Below are 26,336 nucleotides of genomic sequence, written 5' to 3'. Positions count from 1 at the left end.
ATATGTATTAGATCTATATACATTGAAATTCCTGTCGTTATGCTTTTTTATTTCAGCAATTATACATATTTTAATGAACTTGAAACATGAAAAAATATCTATTTACTCAAATATTACCACTTCTGTTGCTCTTCCTTCTTTCCTGGCACTTCAGGGTTCCCTCTGCTATCATTTCCTTACCTGTGAATTTTCTTTAGTATTTCCTTTAAATCAGGTCTAGTGGCAATGAATTTTCTTAGTTTTCCTTCTTTAAAATTGCTTTTATTTCACTTTTCTTCCTGAAGGATGTATTTGCTGATTAGATTCTGGGTTGATAGCTGGTTGTTGTTTTTAAGCACTAAATACATTTGTCCCACTGTCTCTGGCCTCCGTGTTTTTCTTCTAATTAAAAAAAATTTTTTTAATTGTTCAATTACAGTTGTCCCCATTTTTCCCCCATTACTCCCCACTGCCCTACCCCCCTCCCACATCCAAACCTCCTCCCTCCCCCATTGTCTTTGTCCATGTGTTCTTTATACATGTTCCTTGACCTGGTCTTTCCGCTTCTTTCCCGTTATCCCCCTTACTCTGGTTACTGTCAATTTGTTCTTTATTTCCATGTCTCTGGTTCTGTTTTGCTTGCTTGTTTTGTTGATTGGATTCTACTTATAGGTGAGATCATATGGTATTTGTCTTTCACCCCCTGGCTTATTTCATTTAGCGTAATACTCTCCAGTTCCATCCATGCTGTTGTGAAGGGCAGGAGTTCCATGCTGTTGTGCAGGGCGTAGTATTCCGTTGTGTAAAGGTACCAGTTTTTTGATCCACTCATTTACTGATGGGCATTAAGGCTGTTTCCCGCAGTTGGCTTGGCCTCCATGATTTCTGATGAAAAGTCCATAATTCTAATCTTTGTTCTTCCACATGAACAGTGTCATTTTTCTCTGGCTGTTTTCAAGATCTTTTTCTTATATTTGGTTATGATGTGCCTGGTTATGGCTTTTGTTTTTTTCTTCCAGTCTTTTGGGACTCTTATGCCTTTTGATATTGTCCCATGGGTCTTTAAAACTATTTTTTTCCAACTTTTTTCTCTTTGTTATTTATACTGGATATATTCAAAATCACTCACTCTTCCCTTGGTCATCTCCATTCTATTATGAAGACCCTTCAGTAAATTTTGTTATTTTTTTTAATTCTAAAATTTCCATTAAAAAATAGAGAGAGAGAGTGCACGAGCACGAGAGCGCACACGCTTCTATTTCTTTGTTTAGGACTTAATGTCTTTCCATTCATTTCAGTAGTGTTTACCCTTGCCCTAGACAGTGTGGCTCAGCTGGTTGCAGGGTTGTGTTCTTCAGTATAAATAACAATCCACATTTGTATTAAAAAAATGAAGGGAGAAAAAAATATATATATATATATTTGCTGTTCCTGCTCATAAACCTTGGGAAGATACACAAGAAACTAATAAAAATGATTACTTGTTGAGTTTAGAGAATGGCAAGAACAAGGTATATGCATACAAGGTGGGAGGTAAAACTTAAATTGATAAATTTTTAATATTTTTTTATATTTGAATCAATATACAAGATCCAGCAGAATGCCTGCTTGAGTGTGGTTGGTAGAGTAATAATATGGGTGTAATAATTTATAGTTTTAATATGAACATTTCATCCAAAATGTCATATGGTATGTGCTTGAATGTGATATTGTTGCAGAATTTACATGCTGATTATTTTGTAATAAAAGATTTTGTAATAAAAAAGGGGTGTTATTTGTGCCTGACCCTGTGTATTACATATATGGAACAGTTTTTTTTTAACACACAAATATTAAAACCTAGGATGGTTTGGAGGTTTCTGGTTTATTTCAAGATATTTTCTTTTAAAATACAGGTCAAGTTATTAAAGTTATGCTTGCTATTAATAAAATAAAATCTGCTATTTACTTATAAAATGGTATCTAAATTCAAGCTTATAAACTTAGGTGACTGAGACACCACAGTCAGGCTACTACTTTTATAATAATTAAATTGAGGTATGATATTCACACAACACAAAAAACTCTTAAAGTAAATTGCCTTAAAAGGGAAAGTTCGGTCTTTTTATGTATCACTCACTTTTTAGATTTTTAACTCTTGCCTACACAAGTTTAGTGCTCACTAACAGGTTCTCAGGTCGCCTTGTTATTATTGGTATAGTTATTCTCCTGAGTTGTTTTCTAGCCACCTCATGTAGATCCATATTTCTACTGTAGCAATTACTTGGTTAATGATCTGCTTCACACATTCAGCTTCAAGAGGAAACGAACTTTTTTATTCATCTTTCAATGAGTAAAGGCTAATAAAGTGCTCTGCATATAGCAAGTATATAGACACAAAGTTTGTTGGATGGCTTCATAAAACAATGGGCTAGATTTTACTTCATATTTCAAAATTCAGAAAAAGAGACTAGTATTAAAAGGCATATGAGACCAAAATCAGATCAATGCAGACTGAATACAAAGAACCATTCTATTTTTTCACCTTTAAAAAAATTAACATTTCAAATTAAGTACCAACGTGAAGAACATGACCAAGTAACAAATGCATTCAGAATCATACATCTACAAGAAATCTTTAAAAGGTGCCTGCAAATTCTTTAATTCCAATTCTTATGAAATGTAGAGATTTTTAAAAAATAAATCCAAAGCCACCCCATCATGGGAAGAGCCCTCCATCATTACTTTAATTTCCAGTATCATAGATTGTGCAATTATTTATATTGTAAAATAAACACGCACTATGTAAAGAACACATAAATTGAGTTTGATATGTAATTGTTTTTACTTTATACCATTTCAATAAACTTCCGGAGTTATTTACATGTTACCATTTTATTTAATATCTGCAACATGTTACATTGTTTATGAAGTAGTTACTTCCAGAAGACTGATACACTCCTTCATACCGTGTCTTTGGCTACTACAACATACGTGACTTAGTAGGAACCTATGGCCAATCCGATTAAAATTCTTAGTCTCTCCTAGCCTGAGACCTCAGTTCCTGAGTTAATCCTGACTCAATCTTCAAGTTGAGATGCTTCCTAAGTATTTTTCTTAAAGCACAGCTTTTTAGTGTAATTTCTTTTTCTTGAGACATACAAGTGTTTTTGATACAAAAACATATATATTCCACATAAGAATAAAAAAGCATCAAAATATGATTATATTTTATATAACTTAAATGACAGAAGTAACTAAAATACATTGATTACCTTTTTTAACACAACATACTTTTCTTATTTTGCTGTTTGAAGTAAAGAAGAAAGCGCTGTAACAGTTTTAAATACATAGAATTTAACTTATGTTAATATTCTGTTATAAAAAATAACTACCATATAAAGAATTTAAAATATGCAAAAGTAATTACTTCATTAAAATTTATATTAATACATTGGTGTCAATGAAAATATGCCTAAAAACTTCTAAGGTTTAAAGGAGAGATTAAAAAAAAAAACCTGTTTCAGGCCTCATTTATTGCTACATAATGACTACTTCAAGGGCCATCTGACCTGTCGTCAATCACTTATAAGTGGCAAATACAGTGATATATTTTGGAAAGAAAGGAGGAGGAAAAACAATACACCGCAATACAAAAATATTGCCTATTTATAAATTATTAAAGATTTATAAAACACACTGAATCACATGTTCTTGTTATAAAAACAATATACTTAAATATAGAAGCACAAAATCCTGAAGCACCCACAATTATTTTAAGAATATCCATTTAATCAAGGAAAAAAACATATGTGTAATAATTTGAGAAGAAAAAAGGCAAAATTCTGAATTTTAATCCAAACAGAGTTCATCTAGTCCTGGAGGTAGGTCTCCACTCCAATTATACAAATAAGTTATCTGCCTTATTCAAAAAATTATATTAAGTCTAATATGGAAACTGGCCCGTGTCATTGAAATACATTTTAATAGACTTTAGAAACTGGTAATCGAACTGGTATATACAGAAAACAGGTATTTCCCTTAACAAGGTTACACCGGAAAAGAGCCTTCATTAAAATCAATCTTGGCATAAAGAGGTGTTACCTAAGTGCAGGTACTTTGGCATAGCATTTAAATAACATGGTAAATGCTACAAATTTCTTAAAAACAGAAGTAATCCTTGTCTTTTTAGTATTTTTATTAACTGTGAAGCTGCAAAAACTGAATCCCATAAACTTTTAGAGACTGAAATTGTCCTAATGATTTAAAAAGGACCATTCCTGCCTATAAAGCAAAGCTTTTATGTGTTTCAAACATCAAACATATTTTAGTGTTTGTGGCCTTTCAGGTTTAGTGGTGAAGTTAGTTTTAACACATTAGTTTGCAATATACAATAATATGACTTACTAACATTTTTCACTAAAAAAGATTTTCTATAATGAAAAATACTAACTCTATTTCTAATGGTAAACTAGTAGAATCGGAGGTCCCACCATGGATCACAGGGATGAGAGCACTATCAAGATCATTTAGATAATGCTGAGGAAGAAGTCGGCCTTCAGATCCTGCCTGAAATTCAACCTGGGGAAAAAAAAAATCTTGGTTAAGTCAACCCTAGAAAGTGAGCAACCTGGAGCAGCTCAGCAGATAAATATAAAGTAAACTAAAAAAAATCATCCAGTTTAAGCATGTTAAGTAAATGATTCATAATATATTGTCCTGTATTTCTTTTATCCACCTATTAAATAAATAACTGTTCGTCCCACAGATGTCATTAAAATTTAAAAAACCTGCCACCAATTCATACTTTAGGTTTCTTCTTAATGAACATGTAAACACATTGGAGGGCTAAGGTTCTGAATGATTACCAACATGACTTAAATAAAACTCCATGTTATTAAAAAAGTCATCTACTTTAAGATATTTTGAATTTGTTGTTGCATAATATTTAACATTTGAATTTAATGTTGCTGATGAAAACTACATTCTGATTTGACTAAAAATATTAACAAAGCTTACTCAAATGACAAACAATTATCAGATGTTCCCTCGAAAAAGGAACTTTTAACAGATGAAAATATAAATTCTTTCCAATGAAAACTATATCACATCTTGGCTGATGAAAAACAAAACGTCAGCACATGAACTTATTCATGTTTAAATCATTCTAATGAAGAAACTGCTTTGAAATCTATCATTTTGGATTTGGAAATAGAAATGCACATTAAAATAATAACTGGAGTACCATTTTTTACCTATCAAATTGGTAAAGTTCAAAAGTTTGATTAATACTGTTCGGATAAGGATGTAGAGGGAAAGAATGCTCTCACAAATTATGGCAGAAATATAAATTGGCATAACCTCTACTTGAGACAGTATGGTAATGCCTATTGCATATGTACTGGGATCTAACAATTCTACTTCTAGGAATGTTTCTGATATACACTTATGCAAAGGCAAAATGTTGTGGATAACCAAATGTCAATCAATACATATCAAACATGCATAAGAACCACTTAAATACATTATAGCACATTTATATAATAAACTATTACTATGAAACTTAAGAAGAATATGCAGTAACATGAACTTATCTCTAAGGTATATTAAAGAAGTCAAGTTAAAAAAAAACAGTAACAGTGTAAAGAGGGTAAAAAGACATACACTTATTTGCTTGTACATGCATAAAATCACAGACGATACATAGAAATGGGTTAATATTTGACTGCCTCACCAGGTAAGAAGAATGAGAGAGAGTATGGAAGTGAACTAAAGTGTCTGGAGTTAAGGGTAGGAAGGAGATACTTTCAAGTCTATTACCACATACAACTCTTTTTTTTTTTTTTTGGTAGCAGGGAGTTAAGGGGCCAATTACATAGACTACAGTGTGAATGCTGTTCTCTGGAAATGTTCAATGAGGTTGTGCTGTTATATATACAGTTTCAGTGTAATTTTAAATCATGTGAATATTGAGTCTATTCAGAATAATAAATTTTAAAACCTACTTATCAGGCAGGATTGTTGTGGAGCAGGGGTCAGCAAACAAGTTTCATTGGAACACAGCGAGCTTGTTAGTTTACACACTGTCTAAGGCTGCTTTTGAACTATAATGGAAGAGTTGAGTAGCTGTGAAAAAGATCTTTCAGCCCACAATGCCTAAAATATTTACTGTCCAACCTTTTATAAAAAATATCTGCATATCAAAGAGGTCCACTTCAAGACACATCATCATTAAAATGGCAACTATCAAAGACAAAGAGAGAATCCTCAAGGCAGCAAGGGAGAAAGAGAAAGTAACATACAAGGGGGCCCCGATACGCCTAGGAGCTGACTTCTCAACAGAAACACTACAAGCCAGAAGGGAATGGCAACAAATATTCCAAGTCATGAAAAGCAACGGCATACAGCCAAGGCTGCTCTACCCAGCTAGGCTCTCAATTAAAAGAGAAGGGGAAATACGGAGTATCCCAGACAAGAGAAGGCTAAAAGAATACATCTCTACCAAACCAGCACTCCAAGATATGCTAAGGGGACTGGTTTAAGCAGATGAAGGAAAAGAATGAGACAGAGAGGAACACAGGTACAAAGAGAAAAGATGAGTAAGTTTCTATCAGTAATATCTCTCAAAGTGAATGGACTAAATGCCCCAATCAAAAGACACAGGGTAGCTGAATGGATAAGAAAACATGACCCACACGTATGCTGCCTACAAGAGACTGACCTCAGAGCAAGAGACCTACACAGATTGAAAGTAAAGGGATGGAAAAAAATATTCCAAGCAAATGGGCATGAGAAAAAGGCCGGGGTTGCCATACTTGTATCAGACAAAGTAGATTTCAAAACAACGGCCATAAAAAGAGACCCAGAGGGGCACTTTATAATACTTAAAGGAAGAATCTATCAAGAAGTCATAAACATTTTAAACTTATATGCTCCCAATATAGGAGCCCCCAAGTTTATAAGGAAATTGTTGGATGACTTCAAAAAAGATATAGACAGCAACACACTGATAGTAGGGGATTTCAACACCCCACTCTCAGAAATGGACAGATCTTCCAAACAAAACATTAATAAACATACTGTGGCGCTGAATGACACACTGAATCAAAGAGACTTAACTGACATATATAGAACCTTACATCCCAAAGAAGAAAAATACACATTCTTTTCAAATGCTCATAGCAGTTTTTCAAAGATAGACCACATGATAGGACACAAAGCAAACTTCAGCAAGTTCAGGAAAATTGAAATAATACCAAACTTTTCTCGGACCACAAGGGATTGAAACTGGAAATCAACCTCAAAGAGAAACTTCAAAAACTTGCAAACTCATGGAGACTGAACAGTAGACTATTAAACAATGAATGGGTCAATAATGAGATAAGAGAAGAAATCAAAAAATTTCTGGAAATAAATGAAAATGAACAGACAATAGTCCAAAACCTATGGGACACAGCAAAGGCGGTCCTGAGAGGGAACTTCATAGCAATACAGGCTTACCTAAAAAAGATAGAAACATTTCAAATAAAAGACCTAACACTACAACTTCAAGAACTGGAGAAACAACAACAAATAAATCCCAGAGCAAGTAGAAGGAAGGAAATAGTCAAGATTAGAGCAGAACTGAATGACATAGAGACGAAAAGAACAATTCAGAGGATCAACCAATCCAGAAGCTGGTTCTTTGAAAAGATAAATAAAATTGACAAGCCTTTAAGCAGACTCATCAAGAATAAAAGGGAGAGGACCCAAATTAATAATAACAGAAATGAAAGAGGAGAAATAACAACTGATAGCACAGAAATACAAAGGATCGTCAGAAACTACTATGAACAATTATATGCCAAGAAATCTTGATGAAATGGACAAATTTTTAGAAAAGTATAATCTTCCAACACTGAAGGAGGAAGAAACAGAAAGCTTGAACAGACCGATAACAGCTGGGGAAATTGAAGCAGTAACCAAGAAACTCCCAGCACACAAAAGCCCAGGGCCGGACAGTTTCACAGGAGAATTTTACAAAACATTTAAGGAAGAGCTAACCCCTGTCCTTCTCAGACTATTCTAAAAAATCCAAGAGGAGGGAAGACTCCCAGACTCTCTCTATGAGGCCAGCAGCACCCTGATCCCAAAACCAGATAAAGACCCTACAAAGAAAGAAAACTACAGGCCAATTTCGCTGATGAACATAGATGCTAAAATCCTCAACAAAATATTGGCAAACTGCATCCAGCAATACATTCAAAAGATTATCCACCACGATCAAGTGGGATTCATCCCAGTCGTGCAGGGATGGTTCAATATACGCAAATCAGTAAACGTGATATATCACATAAATAAAAGAAAAGACAAAAACCACATGATCATCTCGATAGATGCAGAAAAAGCACTCGATAAGGTACAGCACCCATTAATGATCAAAACACTCAGCAAAATGGGAATAAATGGGGTATTCCTCAATGTAATAAAGGCCATATATGAAAAACCTACAGCCAATATCATACTCAACGGGCAAAAACTGAAAGCTTTCCCACTAAGATCGGGAACACAACAAGGATATCCGCTCCCACCGCTTCTTTTCAACATCGTATTGGAAGTCCTAGCCACAGCGGTCAGACAAGAGAAAGAGATAAAAGGCATCCAAATAGGAAAGGAGGAAGTAAAACTATCATTGTTTGCAGATGACATGATAGTGTACATAGAGAACCCTGTAGACTCTACCAAAAAACTCCTCGACCTAATAAGTGAATTTGGCAAAACAGCAGGATACAAAGTCAACATTCAGAAATCAAAGGTATTTTTGTACACCAGCAATGCAATAGAAGAAGAAGAAATCAGAGAAAAAATACCATTCAATATAGCAAGAAAAAATATAAAGTACCTAGGCATAAATTTAACCAAAGACGTAAAAGACCTGTACGCAGAAAACTATACAACATTGAAAAAAGAAATTAAGGAAGACACAAATAAATGGAAGCATATACCATGCTCATGGATTGGAAGAATTAATATCATCAAAATGTCCATACTACCCAAAGCAATTTATAGATTCAACGCAATCCCTATTAAGATACCAATGACATATTTCACAGAAATAGAACAGACATTCCAAAAATTTATATGGAACCATAAACGACCCCGAATAGCCGCAGCAATTTTGAGAAAGAAACACAAAGTAGGAGGGATCACAATACCGGACATCAAACTCTACTACAAAGCCACCATACTCAAAACAATCTGGTACTGGCACAAGAACAGACCCATAGACCAATGGAACAGAATAGAAAGCCCAGAAATAAGCCCAGGTCTCTATGGGCATCTAATATTTGACAAAGGGGGCAGAAGCATAAAATGGAGCAATAACAGCCTCTTCAACAAATGGTGTTGGGAGAGCTGGACGGCTACATGCAAAAAATTGAAATTGGATCACCATACACAAAAATAAACTCAAGATGGATAAAAGACTTAAATATAAGTCGCAACACCATAAAAGTCCTAGAGGAGAACATTGGTAGGAAACTCAGATATCCCACGCAGCAATTTTTTCACTGATATGTCTCCTAAAGCAAGGGACATAAAGGAAAGAATAAACAAGTGGGACCTCATCAAAATAAGAAGCTTCTGCATGGCAAAAGAAAACATCAGCAAAATGAAAAGGGAGCCAACCCTATGGGAAAATGTATTCGCTAATTATACATCAGACAGAGGTTTGATCTCCAAGATATATAAAGAACTCACTCGACTCCACTCTAAAAAGACAAACGATCCAATCAAAAAATGGGCAAAGGACCTGGGCAGATGCTTTTCCAAGGAGGAGATACAGAGGGCCCAGAGGCATTTGAAAGGTGCTCAGCATCACTAGCCATCAGAGAAATGCAGATCAAAACCACCATGAGTTACCACCTCACACCGGTCAGAATGGCCATCATAAACAGATCAACAAACAACAGGTGCTGGCGAGGCTGTGGAGAAAAGGGAACCCTAGTCCACTGTGGGTGGGAATGCAGACTGGTGCAGCCACTGTGGAAAGCAGTGTGGAATTTCCTCAAAAAGCTGAAAATGGAACTGCCTTTTGATCCAGTGATTCCCCTGTTGGGACTATACCCTAAGAATACCAAAACACCAATACAAAAGAACCTATGCACCCCAATGTTCATAGCAGCACAATTTACAATAGCCAAGTGTTGGAAGCAACCTAAATGCCCATCAGTAGATGATTGGATCAAAAAGTGATGGTACATATACACAATGGAATACTAAGCAGCAGAAAGAAAAAAAGAACTACTGAACTTCACGATAGCATGGATGGAACTGGAGAGCATTATGCTAAGCAAAATAAGCCAGGGGGCGAAAGACAAATACCATATGATCTCACCTATAAGTGGTACCTAACCAACAATACAAAGATGCAAGGAAAATAAGACCAGCAACACTGAAAGGAAAAGAAATCAACAGAGACAAGAAGGAAGGAGGGAGCGGGGGGTGTGGAAAAGGAAGGGAAGGGGAAAGTCAAGGAACATATAGCAAGGATTCATGGACAAAACCAAAGGGGAAGAGCTGAGGGAGGGAAGGAGAGAGGGAGCAAGGGAAAGTGGTGGGGGGTAGGCAGAGACAAATGTATTTGAAAAAATAAATTTAAAAAAAATTTTTAAAAAATTGCATAATGAACAAAACAAAGAAATGAGCAAAACAGAAACAGGGAAATAAGGAACAAACTGAGAGTGACCAGAGGGGAGAGAGGAGAGAGATAACAGGGTAAAGGAGGGGAAGGGTCTAGTCACGGAACACGTAAAAAGGACCCGTGGTAATGGACTACAGGGTAGGGACTGACTGAGGGATGGGGGCGGGGCAGGGGCAGGGGAGAGCAATGGGGGGAAAATGGGAACAACTAACTGAACAATAAAAAGCTTGCTGACCCATTGTGGAGAGTAAAGGAGATAACATACATGAAGTATATGTACACAATAATGTTCAACAAATATTTGTTGTCTTCATTCATCCCAAAATATAAGGTTAAAGAAAAACCTTTGAGCATTTTAATACATGATACATTCATTTCAAAAATATATCCCAAAAACATGCCTCACCACATCAGTGTCAATGGAAACTCTGAGGCCAATTTTATTCATCCCATTACTCTTTAGAGTTTTCAGATGAGGGCACAGTGCAGCACTGCAAGCCATGGCTATTTCTTTTGCAAACTGATAACGAGTTGTTGAAATAGATAAATCCTGGTCCTTTGGAAAGTAGAACACCTGAAATATATTTAATTAGGAAACAAGTCATGATTTTAAAATGCAACAATTACTGCTTTTGATTCAACTTTATTAATAAAATTCCAATGTTAGTGCCATGAAATTCACTGGCTTAAAGAGTAATATAAATATATGATCACACACACACACACACTCTGATCTGTAAGTTGATTTAAATCTAAAGGTTATGAAATTTAGGAATAATATCTATTTTTGCCTAAAGTTAACCTGTACCAACAAAACCTTGTTAACTCAGTTTAGAAAAGGATACTAATGAGTCTTCCCTATGAGATTACCATCCCATAAGGACATCTTAATAAAGTTAGGATGAAAAAAAGAAATAATGTCCTATAATTTCTACATCCTCTATAGTTTCTATCTTGTGCATGCATAAAATCATGAAGAATCCATACACAATGAGTAACACTGCCTGACCTGGGAGGTAGAGTGAGGGTGAGTATGGAGGTGGACTAAGGGTTTAGGAGTCTCTAGTTTCATATCCGTTTCTTAAGAAAGAAAGAAAAGAAGGAATAAACATTTAAAAAATAACTTGCATGTGATTATAAATAGATGTAAGATATTTTAATTTTTGTAAAATAAGAGAAAAATGAAAATATTACAGGCAGCCCTGGCTGCGTGGCTCAGGTGGCTGGAGCACTGTCCCAGACACCACAACGTTGTGGCTTGATACCTAAGAGCTGGCAGGCAATACCATCATACAGTAGCCTGAAATAATATTACAGAAATACAAATCTGGTTTTATAAAATTTGGAAGTCTGGTAAAAAATATGTGTCTTAACGTGTAATGTAAAAAGTGTGATAAGCTGTGCTTAAACATTGAGGTTGAGTACTGCAAAAGCTCCCAGTTAAAAAAACAAAAACCATATCCAAACACAGCATGTAAGAGGAAGGGAACTTCTTTTTAAAGTTACCTCAGTACACTTTACAATCTTCTCATCAGTTTCAAAATCTGCTTCCAGTTTTATTTTCTCACTTAGGAATCCTTGTAATGATATTCCATCCACGGAACTAAGGACACTACAGAATAAAACATAATACAACAGAATTATTACTACTAAGGTACTTCTTATGAAATGGATTACTAGATTTGAACAAATGTAATAAGGAGAAAAATTATGAAAGTTATAAATTTAAACCAGCAGTAAGATATCTCAATTATGTACAAAATAATTAAAACTGTAGTTTATATTCATTTACCAAGACTTCTTGATTGTGTAGCAAATTATATCTAGTTTTTCACATGTCCAATTCAGACGTGAGATTTAAAATACCTTAAATAGTCTCCTAAGAGAGAAGCTGTCTCATGCAATTCAGACCTGAGGTTTAAAATACCTTAGTCTCCTAACAGAAAAGCTGTCTCATAAATTTCAAAAATTCTATTTTAGAATCCTTCAGCATTAGTCCTCTTCTTCTTTCTTTGCTTCAGAACCCTTACCCATTCTCAAAAAAGAGAGAGAGAGAGAGGACTAGAGATAGAGATGGGGTGGGGAGGGAGTGAGGAAAGGAAGGAAACTGTAACTGAAAAGAGGAAGGAATGGCAATAATATTCTGTAAGGCCTCTAAACTATATATTGTTAAATTCAGTTGTTTGTATATACAATGAATCAATATAAAACAATCCAAAGGGAATACTTTACCTTCTTGACAAAAATAGGTACCATACCACAGAAAAAGTATCTTGCCTTTCTCAGCCTAGGCATTAAGCCCACACTGCTATTTAACAGACCTTTTGTCACTGGTCCCCTCCCAACTGACCACCCTTCAATAATTTACAGCATCCTGGCCAAAAAAATACATATGGGTCTGGTTAGGTACATGTTTGAAAAAATCAGACTGCATTCATTGATTGGGGTATAAGCATCGAGATCCAGGGTATAACTCTGTACTTATTAATAAAATATTTATTTTTATTAACAGAATATTATCTTTCCCCCTCCTATCAAATCAGTTACATTTTCGTAACAAAAAGTCCCTACCCTTTGTTTCCTTTTTCTTCAGAATCTACCCAGCAGATATCCACATATTCTCTCAGGTCTACAGCATCAACTTTCCCACATGTAATTTTAAAGTCTTTTTGTTCTCGTAGAGCTAGCCGCAAGCCATCCATGGTCTCTGGAGTTATTTGTACCATTAAGCCATCTAAAATGAGAGTTATGTTTCACATTTATTTTACTAAATATAAATTTATATATCTACGCCACATATATGCATGATCCATGGGCATGGGGGTTGGGGGGGCAAAGGAGGTAAATCTGGGACAACTGTAATAACAAAAACAATATTTAAAAGGAAAAAATAAGAAAAAAGTATATGTCTAAGTCATAAAATTTGTATCAAAATACAAACATATTTTGTTCTATGTTAGATATGTTTTAAATCATCTGTTAAATCATCTTAATGGTTGTTTTATATTAAGAAATAAGAAAGCTATTTCACGAAGTTAACGGTTCTTTCTTTAATGGTAAAAAAAAATTTTTGTTTTAAATTTTTGCCCTGGTATATGTAGCTCCATTGAGTGTTGTCCTACAAACCAAAAGATCGCAGGTTTGATTCCCAGTCAGGGCACATGCCTGGGATGCGGGTTTGGTCCCCAGTTGGGGCATGGACGAGAGGCAACCAATCCATGTTTCTCTTTAACATCAATGTTTCTCTCCCTCTCTCCCTCCCATCCCCTCTCTCTAAAATCAGTAAAAGAAAAACCATGAATGGCAAAAAAGAAAATTTTAAATAAATGGTTAAAAAAAATTCCACTACTGGCTATGATACCAAACAAGCCCTATCATAATAATCAACCATAAAACTATGCAAAATGTATGTGGCAATTACTTCAGGTAGTAAACAGCAGGAAGTGCAATACCATGAGCGCACAATTGCCCAGGCTCTCTTCTTGGGACAATGTCTACATGGTGATCCATTCAGCCTACAATGGCCCTACTGGCCTGAAAAACCAGAAATAACAGTCCGGGGGATCCTGGGATGTGGGGTTAAGACACTGAGGAAGGGGCACAGAAGACTTTGTGTAAGGGTCACTTTGCGTCCTATGTCTAGAACTGCAGAAAAGGGCTGGAGATTGAGTTCAATTAGCAATGGCCAGTGATTTAATCAAGCATGCCTACATAATGAAACTTCCATGAAAACCAGTAAAATTCAGGGTCTGGAGAGCTTCCAAGTTGTCAAACACATCAAGGTACTAGAAGGGTGATACGATGGAAGGATAGTAGGCCTGGGAGAGGGCATGGAATCTCCCTGACCCCTTTCCCATACCCTGCCCTATGCTCATCTTCCATTTGGTTGTTTCTGAGTTATATCCCTTAACAAATATTTTATAATAAGCCAGTAAACATAAAGTATTTCCTGAGTTCTGTGAGCTATTCTAGCAATTACTGAACCTGAGGATGTGGTGGGATCCTCTTGTTTATAGCCAGTTAGAAGTATGAGAGGCCCCAGACCTCTCAGTGGCATCTGAAGTGGGGGGCAGTCTTGTGCAACTGAGCCCTTAACCTGTGGGGTCTGTGCTATATATATCTCTGTGTAGTTAATGTCAGAATTTAATTGAATTGTTGGACACCCAGTTGGTGTCAGAAAACTAGAAAACTAGTTGAGGTGAGGAAAAAAACCGACACACTTGGTGTAGGAGGTGGTACAAGTAAAAACCTCCGTCATTAAAAGAATTAAATCACTGATGCTGGGTCAATTCCTATTCAAATGCAGAAGAGTGTCAATGGATCCCTGCCTTACACATACCTATAATAAAGTCCACATAAATTAAGGACTCACATATAAAAGGCAGACCTTTTTTTATTTATTTTTTAAAGGCAGAACTTTAATTCTTTGAGGTCAGAACAAGAGAACATCTTTTTAACCACAGGATAGAAACATTTCTTAAATAAAAAGCATTAACTATAAAAAATTAATAAACTATATTGCATTAAAATGAAGACCTATTAAAATTACACTATAAAATGGTGGAGGATATCTAAAATATATAAAAGACTATGTAACTAAATTCAGTTAACAAAAAAGATACAACACACAGAAAAATGGGCAAAAGATATGAACAGGCATTTCACAGAAAAGGCAACATATATGTCCAGTAAGGAGGTCATACGATGCTCTACTTATTAGGGGTATGTTAATAATGATAATATTCAGAGATACCTTCCAGACTGACACAAATTAAGTAGTCTGATAAAATTACGTTTGATCAAGAGATCTCCAAGATGGTGGCCTAGGTAAACATAGCTTGCCTCCTTGTACAACCACATCAAAATTACAACTAACCTATAGAAAAACCATTACTAGAACCAGCAGAAATCAAGTTAAATGGAGGTATTGCATCCACAGAATAAGACACCACATCTACCCAGACCGGAAGGAGAGGCAGAGATGTAGAGATATGGAGACATGGAATGGGTTGATCCCACACCCAAGGTCCCAGCTCCGGGCCAGGCCCCCCAGCCCAGGGTTCTACTGCTGGGATGATAAGTCCCCGTGGATTCTGGCTGTACAGATCAGTAGAGATGGAATCAATGGAAGAGACTGCTGGATTCCCAGGCAGTTCCTCTTAAAGGGCCCACACACAGACTTACTCGAACTCACTTCGGGTAAGTTCCAGCACCCAGGCAGAAGTTTGAGAAGCACCACTGGCATACCGGGAAGCACTGAAGTGTCTGGCATCAGGGTGAGAGATGGGGGACAGCTTTCTTTAAGAAAGAACTGCTGACAGAGGCCATTGCTCCTCTTCTGAGACCTCCCACCACAGCCCACAGAGCGTGGCGGACACCATATCTGAGACTCCATCAACCTACCTCACACTGTTTCCCCACCCTGGTGATTCCCTAAGACTCAGCCCTACCAGACTTACTTACGGGCCCACCCAAACAGTTACAGTGGATTTTCCATATGAATGACTTGCCTTGGCTCATGCTTCTGATCTTCCTAAATCCTCTCAAACAAGTAGCAGCTGGTCTCAGCAAGCCCCTCGTACCTTGCTAAGTGGCCCCAGGCCCGGCACTAGCAGCAGCTGACCTTGGTTCACAGTCTGGCCTCACTAGGGCACCTCCAAGTCCAGCACAAGAAGCAGCCAGCTGAAGATCGCTTTATAGCTTATGCCAGGTGGCACCAGACAGAACACAAGTGGGCACCAGAGCCCTACTGAAGTAAGCCCTGCCATGTGCAGTGTGCCTCTTGCACAGCTGATCCCCCCCAGAGAGCAGAAGTTGATGGTCAGTGGTCATGGCTAATCCTGGCAGCTGATTGGCCTGGGTAAATCCCTCCCATTGACCTGTCAAGAGCAATCAAGGCTCAACTACAAGAGGACAGTGTACTCAGCCCACACAGAGGGCACAACTCAAGTACCCAGCTTGAGTGATAGGGGAGATTGTGCTCTTGGACCCTACAGGTGACCTACTATACTAGGCCACACTACCAAGACAAGAGTCATAACTTCTCTACCTAATACATAGAAACAAACACATGGAGGCTGCCAAGATGAAAAGACCTAGAAACATGGCCCAAATGAAAGAGGAGATCAGAACTCCAGGAAAAAAACTAAACAATATGGAGATAAACAATCCATCAGATGCAGAATTCAAAACACTGGTTATTGGGATGTTCAAGGAACTTAATGAGGACCTCAATAGCATAAAAAAGATTTAGTAAGAAATGAATGATACACTAATTGAAATAAAGAACAATTTACAGGGAATCAATCATAGAGTGGATGGAGCCAAGAATCAAATCAATGATTTGGAACATAAAGAAGCAAAAAACAACCAACCAGAACTGCAAACAGAAAAAAGAATCCAAAACAACAAGGATAGTATAAGGAGCCTCCGGGACAACTTCAAGTGTTCCAGCAGTCACATTATAGGGGTGCCAAAAGGATAAGAGAAAGAACAAGAAATTGGAAATCTTTTTGAAAAAAACAATGAAAGAAAACTTCCCTTGTTTGGTGAAGGAAACAGACATGCAAGCCCAGGAAACACAGAGTCCCAAACAAGATGGATGCAAAGAGACCTACTCCAAGACACAGAATAATCAAAATGCCAAAGGTTAAAGAGAGAGAATCTTAAAGGCAGCAAGAGAAATGCAGGTAGATAACTACAAGGGAGTTCCCACGGGAGTGTCAATTAATTTTTCAAAGTAAATTTTACAGGCTAAAAGAGACTGGCAAGAAATATTCAAAGTGGTATTTTTGAAGACCTACGGCCAAGATCACTCAATGCAGCAAAACTATCATTTAGAATTTAAGGGCAGATAAAGAGATTCCCAGACAAGAAAAAGCTAAAGGAGTTCATCATAATCAAAACATTATTAAATGAAATGTTAAAGGGACTTATTTAAGAAGAATATCAAAACTATGAACAATAAAATGGCAATAAATATGTACTTATCAACAATTGAATCTAAAAAACAAACAAAGCAAACAAACAGAACAGAAACAGAATAAATGCAGAGAATGGTTTGATGGCGACCAGATGGTAGGGGGGTTGGGAGAATAGGTGAAAAGGAGAAGGGATTGAGAAGCACAAATTGGTAGTTACACAATATTCATGGGGATGTAATGTTCAGCATAGGGAATGGAGAAGCCAAAGAAATTATATGCATGACCCATGCACATGAACAATGGTGTGGGGACTGCCTGAGGGGGTGGAGTGTGCTGGGCAGAGGGGGCCAAAGGGAGAAAAATGGGGACAACAGCAATAGCATAATCAATAAAATACAATTTTAAAAATAACTGTTTGAAGAAAATATATATCAATGGGAAATCCTATATATTCTGATGAAAATAATTTAGCATTATCATATAAAGTTGAACATTTTCTAATCTGTTTGCCTAGAAATTCCACTCCTGGAGCTATACTCTAGAGAAACTCTTAGACATGTGCCCAATGTCAGCTCACACCAATAAGAATGCTATTAGCACCATTGTTCATAATAGTAAAAAAAGAAAACCAACCCAGAGGTCCATGATTAAAAGGTAAATTGTCATACATTCACAAAATAAAATATTTAATAGCACTGAAAACAAACAAGCTACAGTTGTTGGCAACAATCTGCATAAATTTTAGAGACATAATGTCACATGAAAATACTAAGTTCCATAAGGCTATTTGAAGAATATCATTTTTATAAATCTCCCAAATAAGCATAAATAAACCATATAGTATTTAGGCATATGTTTATATAGTGTGAAAAAAATAAGCAAGAGAATGAGAAACAGTATTTGGTCTAATAGTTAATTTTTGGAGAGGGAAGGAGAAGGTATAAATAGACTCAAATATTGGTCATGTTCCAGTTTTTGGGCTGCATAATGATTTCACAGAAGTTTGTGGTACTTACATATATTCTTTTATATAACCTCATAACTTACATATATTCTTTTACATAACTACCAAATACATTTACAAAAAGAAATGGAAAACATCTTTACATTACAACAATCTTAAAGATGAAACTCTTACCTTCAACTATGCTGGACTTAGCAAGATATCCTGAAGATGCTTTTAGAGCTCCATTGAATACCACAAAACTTGCACCTGTCACTGATTTAAAAAAATTATATTTTAACTTGTCCTATTTTATGTTATATGGTATTTGTTAAATGTAAAATGTGGAGCACAGCACATTTTAAGTACCTGATAAATGCCATGCCCCCAACAACTTATATTAAAAAGCTAATAAACAAAATTAAGGTAAATATTGCATAAAGGTAATTTAATGTTTGTACCTAATAAGTGATGGACTATTGTACTATTTAAAATATGTGTGTCCGTATCAGGGAGGGTATGAGAAAATGAACATCTACTACTGGTGAGAGCATAATCGGAATACTCTCTGGGTGGACAACTTGATAATTACCTATTAAAATTTCAAATACATGTATCCTTTAATACACCAATTCCATTTATAGAATTTAATGGCATGTGTACAAGGTTATTCACAGTATATTTTTATAAAGAGCCAGCCAAGGATTGATAAAAGTCATGTCCATCAGTAAGGGGCAATTAAATGACATATACATATAAAGTGGAAAGTTATGTGGAATGAGAAAATTTTTTATATACCAACATAGAATAATATTCAAAATGTGTTAAGAAAAAGCAAGGGGCATTATGGAACAAATGTTACAACTTATTTAAAAAAGTAGAAGAGGTCTTGGCCCAGGAAATCTTTGTTTTCTTAGACTCAAACTTATTTAAAAAAAAAATCACAAACCTCCCCTGAAAAATAAGCCAGGGAGATATTTGAATGAGGGAGGTGAAAATAGAAAACACAGAAAGCACACACATACAGAAAACCTAAATAGTATCCCCAAATAACATATATCCATAGTACAGATAGAGAAATAGGGCAGTTAAGGTTAAACAACTTGCCCCATTTTTTCTCTTTCTAGGAATAGATATTTCATCAAGTGTATGTCTTCAATATGTGTAGGACCACATTTTTAATTGTCAGGTAGACAATGACAACTGACGGTTTGCCTTAAATTATTAAATCTGTTTTCAATTAAAAAAAAAGATGGAAGAAAGGGGGGAGAGAGGGAGAAAGAAAGAGAGAGAGAGAGAGAGAGAGAGAGTGTGTGTGTGTGAGTGTGAGTGTGTTTGCTTAAATAAACATACAAACAAAAATGTCTCAGACAGGATATAGAAGAAACTGGTAACACTGGTTTGGTTGCCTGTGGGGAGGAGAAAAGGGTAGCCTGAGGGTCAAGGGAGGAAAAGAGACTTTGTACTATAAATATTTATAACTTTTTAACTTATACAATATAAATATATACCTATTTGACAAATATTAAATAGTTGTTAAATTTTAATGTCAAAAGTATCAGTGACACGTCAAGTGAGAAAAGCACAATACAAAAGTGTGAATATTCAGTATAAAATCATCTATATAACATATAAATATAAAAAGTAAATACAGCAGAAATGTCAACAATGGCCATATATTGACTTACTTTGCTTTTACTACTCTTTTAAAACATATTTTCCAAGCTTACTACAAATGAGTATGTATCACTTTTATAATCAGAAGAAAAAATTTTATTAGCAGACAGATGTCAAGACTATTTTAAGTGTGTAATTTTATAATCATGTATTAATTTACAGTGTACTTCCACTTTACTTTCCATTTGTTAGGCCCTCTACTGCAAGGGTCTGGTAATCACAGCAGTCTCTGGGGCCATTAGCCAGAACTGAGAGTAATGTCACGCATGCTGTTTCCTCTACCACCTTTACCATTTTCTGTCCCTAACCACTTACAGTTTTATAAATTAGTCTACATTCGTATCTACTGTGTGCTCCTATTAATAGGGTTGGAGCAAAGAGTAAAAAAAGGTGAAATAAACCTCATTCTAGACAGAAATAATGGGAAAAAAAGGATCCCACCAAAGGGGACATACAAGTATGAAGGTATATATACAGTGCTCCAAATCTTTAAAGCTAATGTAGCCCAAAAGAAAAACTCAAATTAGGAGCAATTTTATAATGTCATGTAGATAAGATTTTACAGCATATTGTTTTATCATCAATTCAGGAAATAAATAAGATATATATATTTCCTCTTTGAAAGAATTCTACTTATTGAAGTGTTTTAATGGATCAACACTAGGAACCAATACTCACCTTTTCTCGGGTGCCCAGTGGCACTGTTGGCCTGTGTTTGATAAACTCCATCATTCTGTATACAGACTAGATGAGAATCTGCTTCTGTACTAAAACTAGCTCCAATGCTAATGACATGCTCATTAGAAGAATTTATTACTTTCATTACCTGGAAAAAAAAAACCGCACACTCATTTAGTTGGTGTTGGGAGACCTGGACAAGTACATGCAAAAATATGAAACTTAACCACCAACTTACACCATACACCAAAATAAACTCAAGGTGGCCCTGGCTTGTGCAACTCAGTGGATTGTGCACCAGCCTGCGATCCAAAGGGTCGCAGGTTCGATTCCTAGTGTAGGGCACATGCCTGGGTTGCAAGCCAGGTCCCCTGTAGAGGGTGCTCAAGAGGCAACCACACACTGATGTTTCTCTCCCTCTCTTTCTTCCTCCCTTCCCCTCTATAAAAAATAAATAAATAAAATCTTAAAAAAAAACCCCTCAAGATGGATAAAAGACTTAAATATAAATCATGACACCATAAAAGTCCTAGAGGAAAACATCGACAGGAAAATTTCAGATATCCCACGCAGCAGTATTTTCACTCCCCTTAGGGCAATAGTTCCCTTAGGGCAAGGGATAAAAAGGAAAGAATAAACAAACGGGACTACATCAAACTAAAACGCTTCTGCATGGCTAAAGAAAACATCAACTAAATGGAAAAGGAACCAACTGTATGGGAAAACATATTTGCCAGCGATACCTTGGACAAGGGTTTGATCTTCAAAATATATAAAGAACTCACATGAATCCACTCCAGAAAGACAAATAATCCAATTTAAAAATGGGCAAAGGACCTGAACAGACACTTCCCCAAGGAGAACATACACAGGGCCCATAGACACATGAAAAAACGCTCAACATCACTAGCCAATTAGAGAGATGCAAATTAAAACCACATTGAGCACCACTTCACACCAGTCAGAATGGCCCTCACTAATAAATCAACAAATAACAAGTGCTGGCAAAGTTGCGAAGTAAAGGCAACCCTAGTACAGTGTTGGTGGGAATGCAGACTAGTGCAGCCACTGTGGAAAACAGTATGTAATTTCTTCAAAAAACTAAAAACGGTACTGCCTTTCAATCCAGCGATCCCACTGCTGGGACTACACCCTAAGAATTCTGAATCACCAATTCAAAAGAAGCTATGCACCCCAATGTTCATAGCAGCACAATTTACAATAGCCAAGTGCTGGAAACAGCCTAAGTGACCATTAGTAAAGGAGTGGATCAAAAAACTGTGGTACATTTACATAATGGAATACTTCACAGCAGAAAGAAGGAACTCCTACCCTTCACAACAGCATGGATGGAACCTGAGAGTATTATGCTAAGTGAAATAAGCCAAGGGGTGAAAGACAAATACCATATGATCTCACTTGTAAGTGGAACCTAATAAACAAAACAAACAAATGAGCAAAACAGAACCAGAGACATTGAAATAAAGAACAAACTGACGGTGACCAGAGGGGAGGGGAAAAAGGAATAACAGGGGAAAGAGGGGGAAAAGGAAAACAAAGGAACATGATAACTGATGGGCATGGAAAATGGGAGCGGGGTACTGACTGTAAGAGTTGGGGGGGATGGAGTAGGGGAGAGCAATGGGGAAAAAGGCAGGACAACTATAACTGAACAATAAAAAGAATAAAGACAATTCAAAGCAAAAAACATTCATCTAGAAAACACTTTTCACATTTTATGCCTTAATCAGTTACACTAATTCAGTGTCACATTTCTGACCAACTTCAATAATTATCACACTTTGGTTTGGACAACTCCCTAAGAATGTGATAGAAACAAATGTATTAGATGAAAAAACAGGATTAAACAAATGCCTTATTAGGAAACAAATCTGAAATTTCAAAAATATTATATTTTGCCACTGTATGAGGCCCACCAGAAGGTATCCAGCCATCTAATATGAAAAATAGACATTTACTGAAGAAGATACAAGCTACAAGAAACACTGTACATATAAAGATGACACTTCACTCCCCTTCAAAGTAGGCACCTTGGGACCTCACACAGTCCTCCCAATCGCTATCAGCTTCCCCACTGTACTTTCCTGAATCTCATCAACAGACTGTAATCTCTTCCCTTTCAAAGGTGATTTTAGTTTTTGGAAAAGCCAGAAGTCGCAGGGTGACAAATCTGGGCTGTAGGGGGGCTGAGTCACCCTGGTGATTTAATGTTTCACCAAAAAATTCTGCACAAGACGTGCTGCATGAGCAGGTGTGTTGTTGTGATGAAGCTGCCAATCACCATCCAAATAGTTTCCACAGAGGAGTATTCAAGCTTAATGCAAAATCTGATGCAGATTTGTTGCTCTATTCACTCAGTCATTTTGAATGTGACGGCCACAGTACACAAACTCACTCAACTGCGTCTACTGCCCTACTGCCTAGTACTGTGAAGTCGCCATTCTTCACGCATGCACATTCCAGTCCACTCTTCTTGGCTGCCAGGCTATGTCAGTATTATGCAAACTGTTCTTGTTATATTAACAATGGCTGGACTTTTTTCAGACAGACCTCGTATATTAGAACAGTCTGATGCAAAACAAATTTACTCTGACACACTTCTAAAGAAATATAATGGTCAGTAATTACTTCAAAATTTGAATAAAGCAGTTATACTTACATCATTGTATTTTTTCCGAGGTATTTTTATGCAGCTTTTCCCCATTTCCATATGAATCAATAGCTGATCTATATTATGCAAGGTATACTGGTAATTTCGGAGGTCCTATATAAAAAAAATATTTCTATAAACCTTAAACTGTTATCCAGGCACATTTACCCATTTATTAAATCTTTTCAGAGTATCCATCACTTTGAGGCTTGTGATACATAACTGTGAAAATGCCATGTAAAAAGCAGTACCAACTTAAAAAAACAACTAATCCTTCTGGCTATTCCACAACAGTAATAAAGAGTATCATTCTCAGGAAGGATTCTTCTTTATAGTTAAAGATCTTCCAAATAGGTCTTGAAACTGAATATTACAAATAAAATTAAGTTCACTGAAATACTTTGCTCTGGTAAAAGTTACACACAAAACTTTAGAAATCGGGGGTGTGAAGGAACCTGAAACATCATCTGTGCCAATCCTTCCTAAAGCAAATGAGGAAACAGGCCACGCTTTGCTCACAATCACCAAACTTAATGACTTTACTAATGCTTTTTTACTAAATTTTCAAAAGCTTCAACATCTGTGTAGATCTCACATTACTTAAATGTGTAAGCACTGCAGCAGAATGAACTGCTGTTGGGGACCATTTTCTGTGTTGGGAACTACAGTCCCACGAAAGAATGCACTGTATCCACTGAAGCTTGCTCTGCTTCGCACTGTCCTGACAAGGAAAAACCAGGTGTTTTACTTCATCATCAGGAGATAATTTCTGAGCCCCGAAAACTGTGCCTTAATGAGCCTCTGGCGCCAAGTTGTCTAACAGACTTTGATTTAGGACAAACCTCTGTATTTCTTCAATTTATTATCTATACCCCTCTGAAGTAAACTGATAGGCTTTGCATGCATGCTGTATACCCCTGCGCTTATCATTCTCAATGAAAGCCACTTCTGGAGAAGGGCTCGGGGCATTCCCCACTAGAGGGAATCACCACCCCCTTTTCCTGGCCGACCGAGAGTGTCTGGAACGACTTATTTCCCCCTCCGCAGCGGCTTAGGAGGATTCTGTTGGAAAAGGGGTACTCCCATCAAATTGAAAGGCAATTAGAATCAGTTACATATAAATTAGGAGATGTGTTCATCTGAAAAGCAATTCATTAAAAACAGCCCATTTATGTTAAATAAATTAGGATTTATTATAAGTAAACTTTCATTACACCAAACATGCCAAATTAAAATAGGAAAACATAAGTGTGTAAAATTTTCTAAATACATTTTTCATTTTTAAATTTTTTTTATTGTTCAAATACATTTGTTTCCATTTTCCAGCCACCACTTTCCCCTGCCCCACCCACCCCCTCCTCCCTCCCCCAATCCTTCCCCATCTAAACACATTTTTAAAGTAACAATATAACACAATAAAATAGTGCAATTACTCACAACAAGTAAGTTCATAATAGTGTGTCCTATCTCTCCGAAAAGAGGTTTTCGGTCTCTGATACTTGTTAGAGGAGCAGGGTATGCTATACATGAGAAAGGAAAACTGGTTACAGTAAAAAAAAAAAACAAAAAAAAAAACAACAAAACCCTTGAATTTATTACCTTTGATTTTCATTTTTTTAAATCCTCACCTGATGACATTTTTATTTTAGAGAGGAGGGAGGGACAGAGAGGGAGGGAAATATCGATGTATAGAGAGAAACATCAATCAGTTGCCTCTTGTACACACCGGACTGGGAACTGAACCTGCAACCCAGGCATGTGCCCTGACCAGAAATCGAACCCATGACCCTTCAAGTTTACAGTTTACATTGGAGGACAATGCTCCAACCAACTAAGCCACACTGGCCCAGGCAATTATCTTTAATTCTTATTTTCCAAACAGTATGGATACCCCGGCCCCCCATTATTTCTTTGGGGAAAGTAACAGATGACATTAAACTATGCTGCTTATCTACTAGGTGCCACACTGAACTGGGAACTTCACATACATTATCTTATTTAAACCCTGTAACAACCTGATGAAGCAAGTATGTCTAGCCCTACTGTGCAAGTGGGAAAGTAGATACACGGACATTAATAAATTTGCCTGCGGTGACTAACTTAGTAACTGGTGGAACATTTGAAACAAGGCCTGCCTGATTCCAAAGCATTTAATCTTCTCACCACATGTTTCTATAAAATTATGACAGTTGCAAAATTACAATAATTGGCTAGACACCGCCCCCTCAATAATGTTCTGGTAATTTAAAAAGAAATATGAAGAGTTAAAGATTTTAAAGGCATGGCCCTGACTCGGTAGCTCAGTTGGTTAAAGTGTCATCCTGAAACAAACGTCAAGGTTGCAGGTTTGATCTCTGGTCAGGCACATACAAGAATCAATCAATTAATGCATCAGTAAGTAGAACAAAAAATCAATGTTTCTCTCTCTTAAATCAATAATTTAAACAATTTTAAAGGCATGTACAATTAAACATTCAACTATGCTCATTTATGGCTTTATATAGTAAATTTGAATAGTTCTTCAGTCAACATGATAAAAGGAGTACATAGAACCAGAGAAATTAATGCAGAGAATGAGAAGGGACATGGAGTCTGTCACCTAACTACTTTTCTTTTTCTTTAGGGCACTATAAATATTGCACACCAAAAACAAAGAAAGTACTTTGCTGGCAATGCAGCAGGACCTCTAGAAGAAAAAGAAAGGTGAAAAAAGGAAGATAAGACTATTTATATGATGATAAAAAGTGGAAACATTTTTAACCTCAGCTTAGGTGATGAACAAACAAATCTTTCTAATACCCAGTA

The 26,336-nt window shown here is 36.4% G+C and overlaps 1 protein-coding gene across 2 annotated transcripts in view; it reads right to left on the bottom strand.

Moving 5' to 3' along the window:
• Positions 1-2,322: 2,322 nt before the first annotated feature.
• ZFYVE16 (zinc finger FYVE-type containing 16) overlaps positions 2,323-26,336 on the bottom strand; it is a 56,297-nt gene continuing 32,283 nt past the window's right edge. The window contains exons 11-18 of one of the 2 annotated variants that reach the window (XM_054578541.1): positions 24,969-25,051; positions 23,541-23,645; positions 20,861-21,008; positions 18,701-18,781; positions 13,211-13,373; positions 12,146-12,251; positions 11,046-11,213; positions 2,323-4,539 (exon numbers count right to left, since the gene is read on the bottom strand). In XM_054578541.1, the coding sequence (XP_054434516.1) occupies positions 4,378-4,539; positions 11,046-11,213; positions 12,146-12,251; positions 13,211-13,373; positions 18,701-18,781; positions 20,861-21,008; positions 23,541-23,645; positions 24,969-25,051 (1,016 nt within the window). In that variant the 3' untranslated portion in view covers positions 2,323-4,377. The remainder of the gene's footprint in view (positions 4,540-11,045; positions 11,214-12,145; positions 12,252-13,210; positions 13,374-18,700; positions 18,782-20,860; positions 21,009-23,540; positions 23,646-24,968; positions 25,052-26,336) is intronic. The other variant, XM_054578542.1, reaches the window with a different exon arrangement.

Source organism: Pteronotus mesoamericanus, unplaced genomic scaffold (genome assembly GCF_021234165.1).
Source record: "Pteronotus mesoamericanus isolate MK-2021 breed Mesoamerican mustached bat unplaced genomic scaffold, CSHL_Meso_final contig_50, whole genome shotgun sequence".
NCBI classification, from domain to species: domain Eukaryota; kingdom Metazoa; phylum Chordata; class Mammalia; order Chiroptera; family Mormoopidae; genus Pteronotus; species Pteronotus mesoamericanus.
Note: the sequence above shows the minus strand (reverse complement) of the source record. Positions and strands in the feature narration are given on the sequence as shown.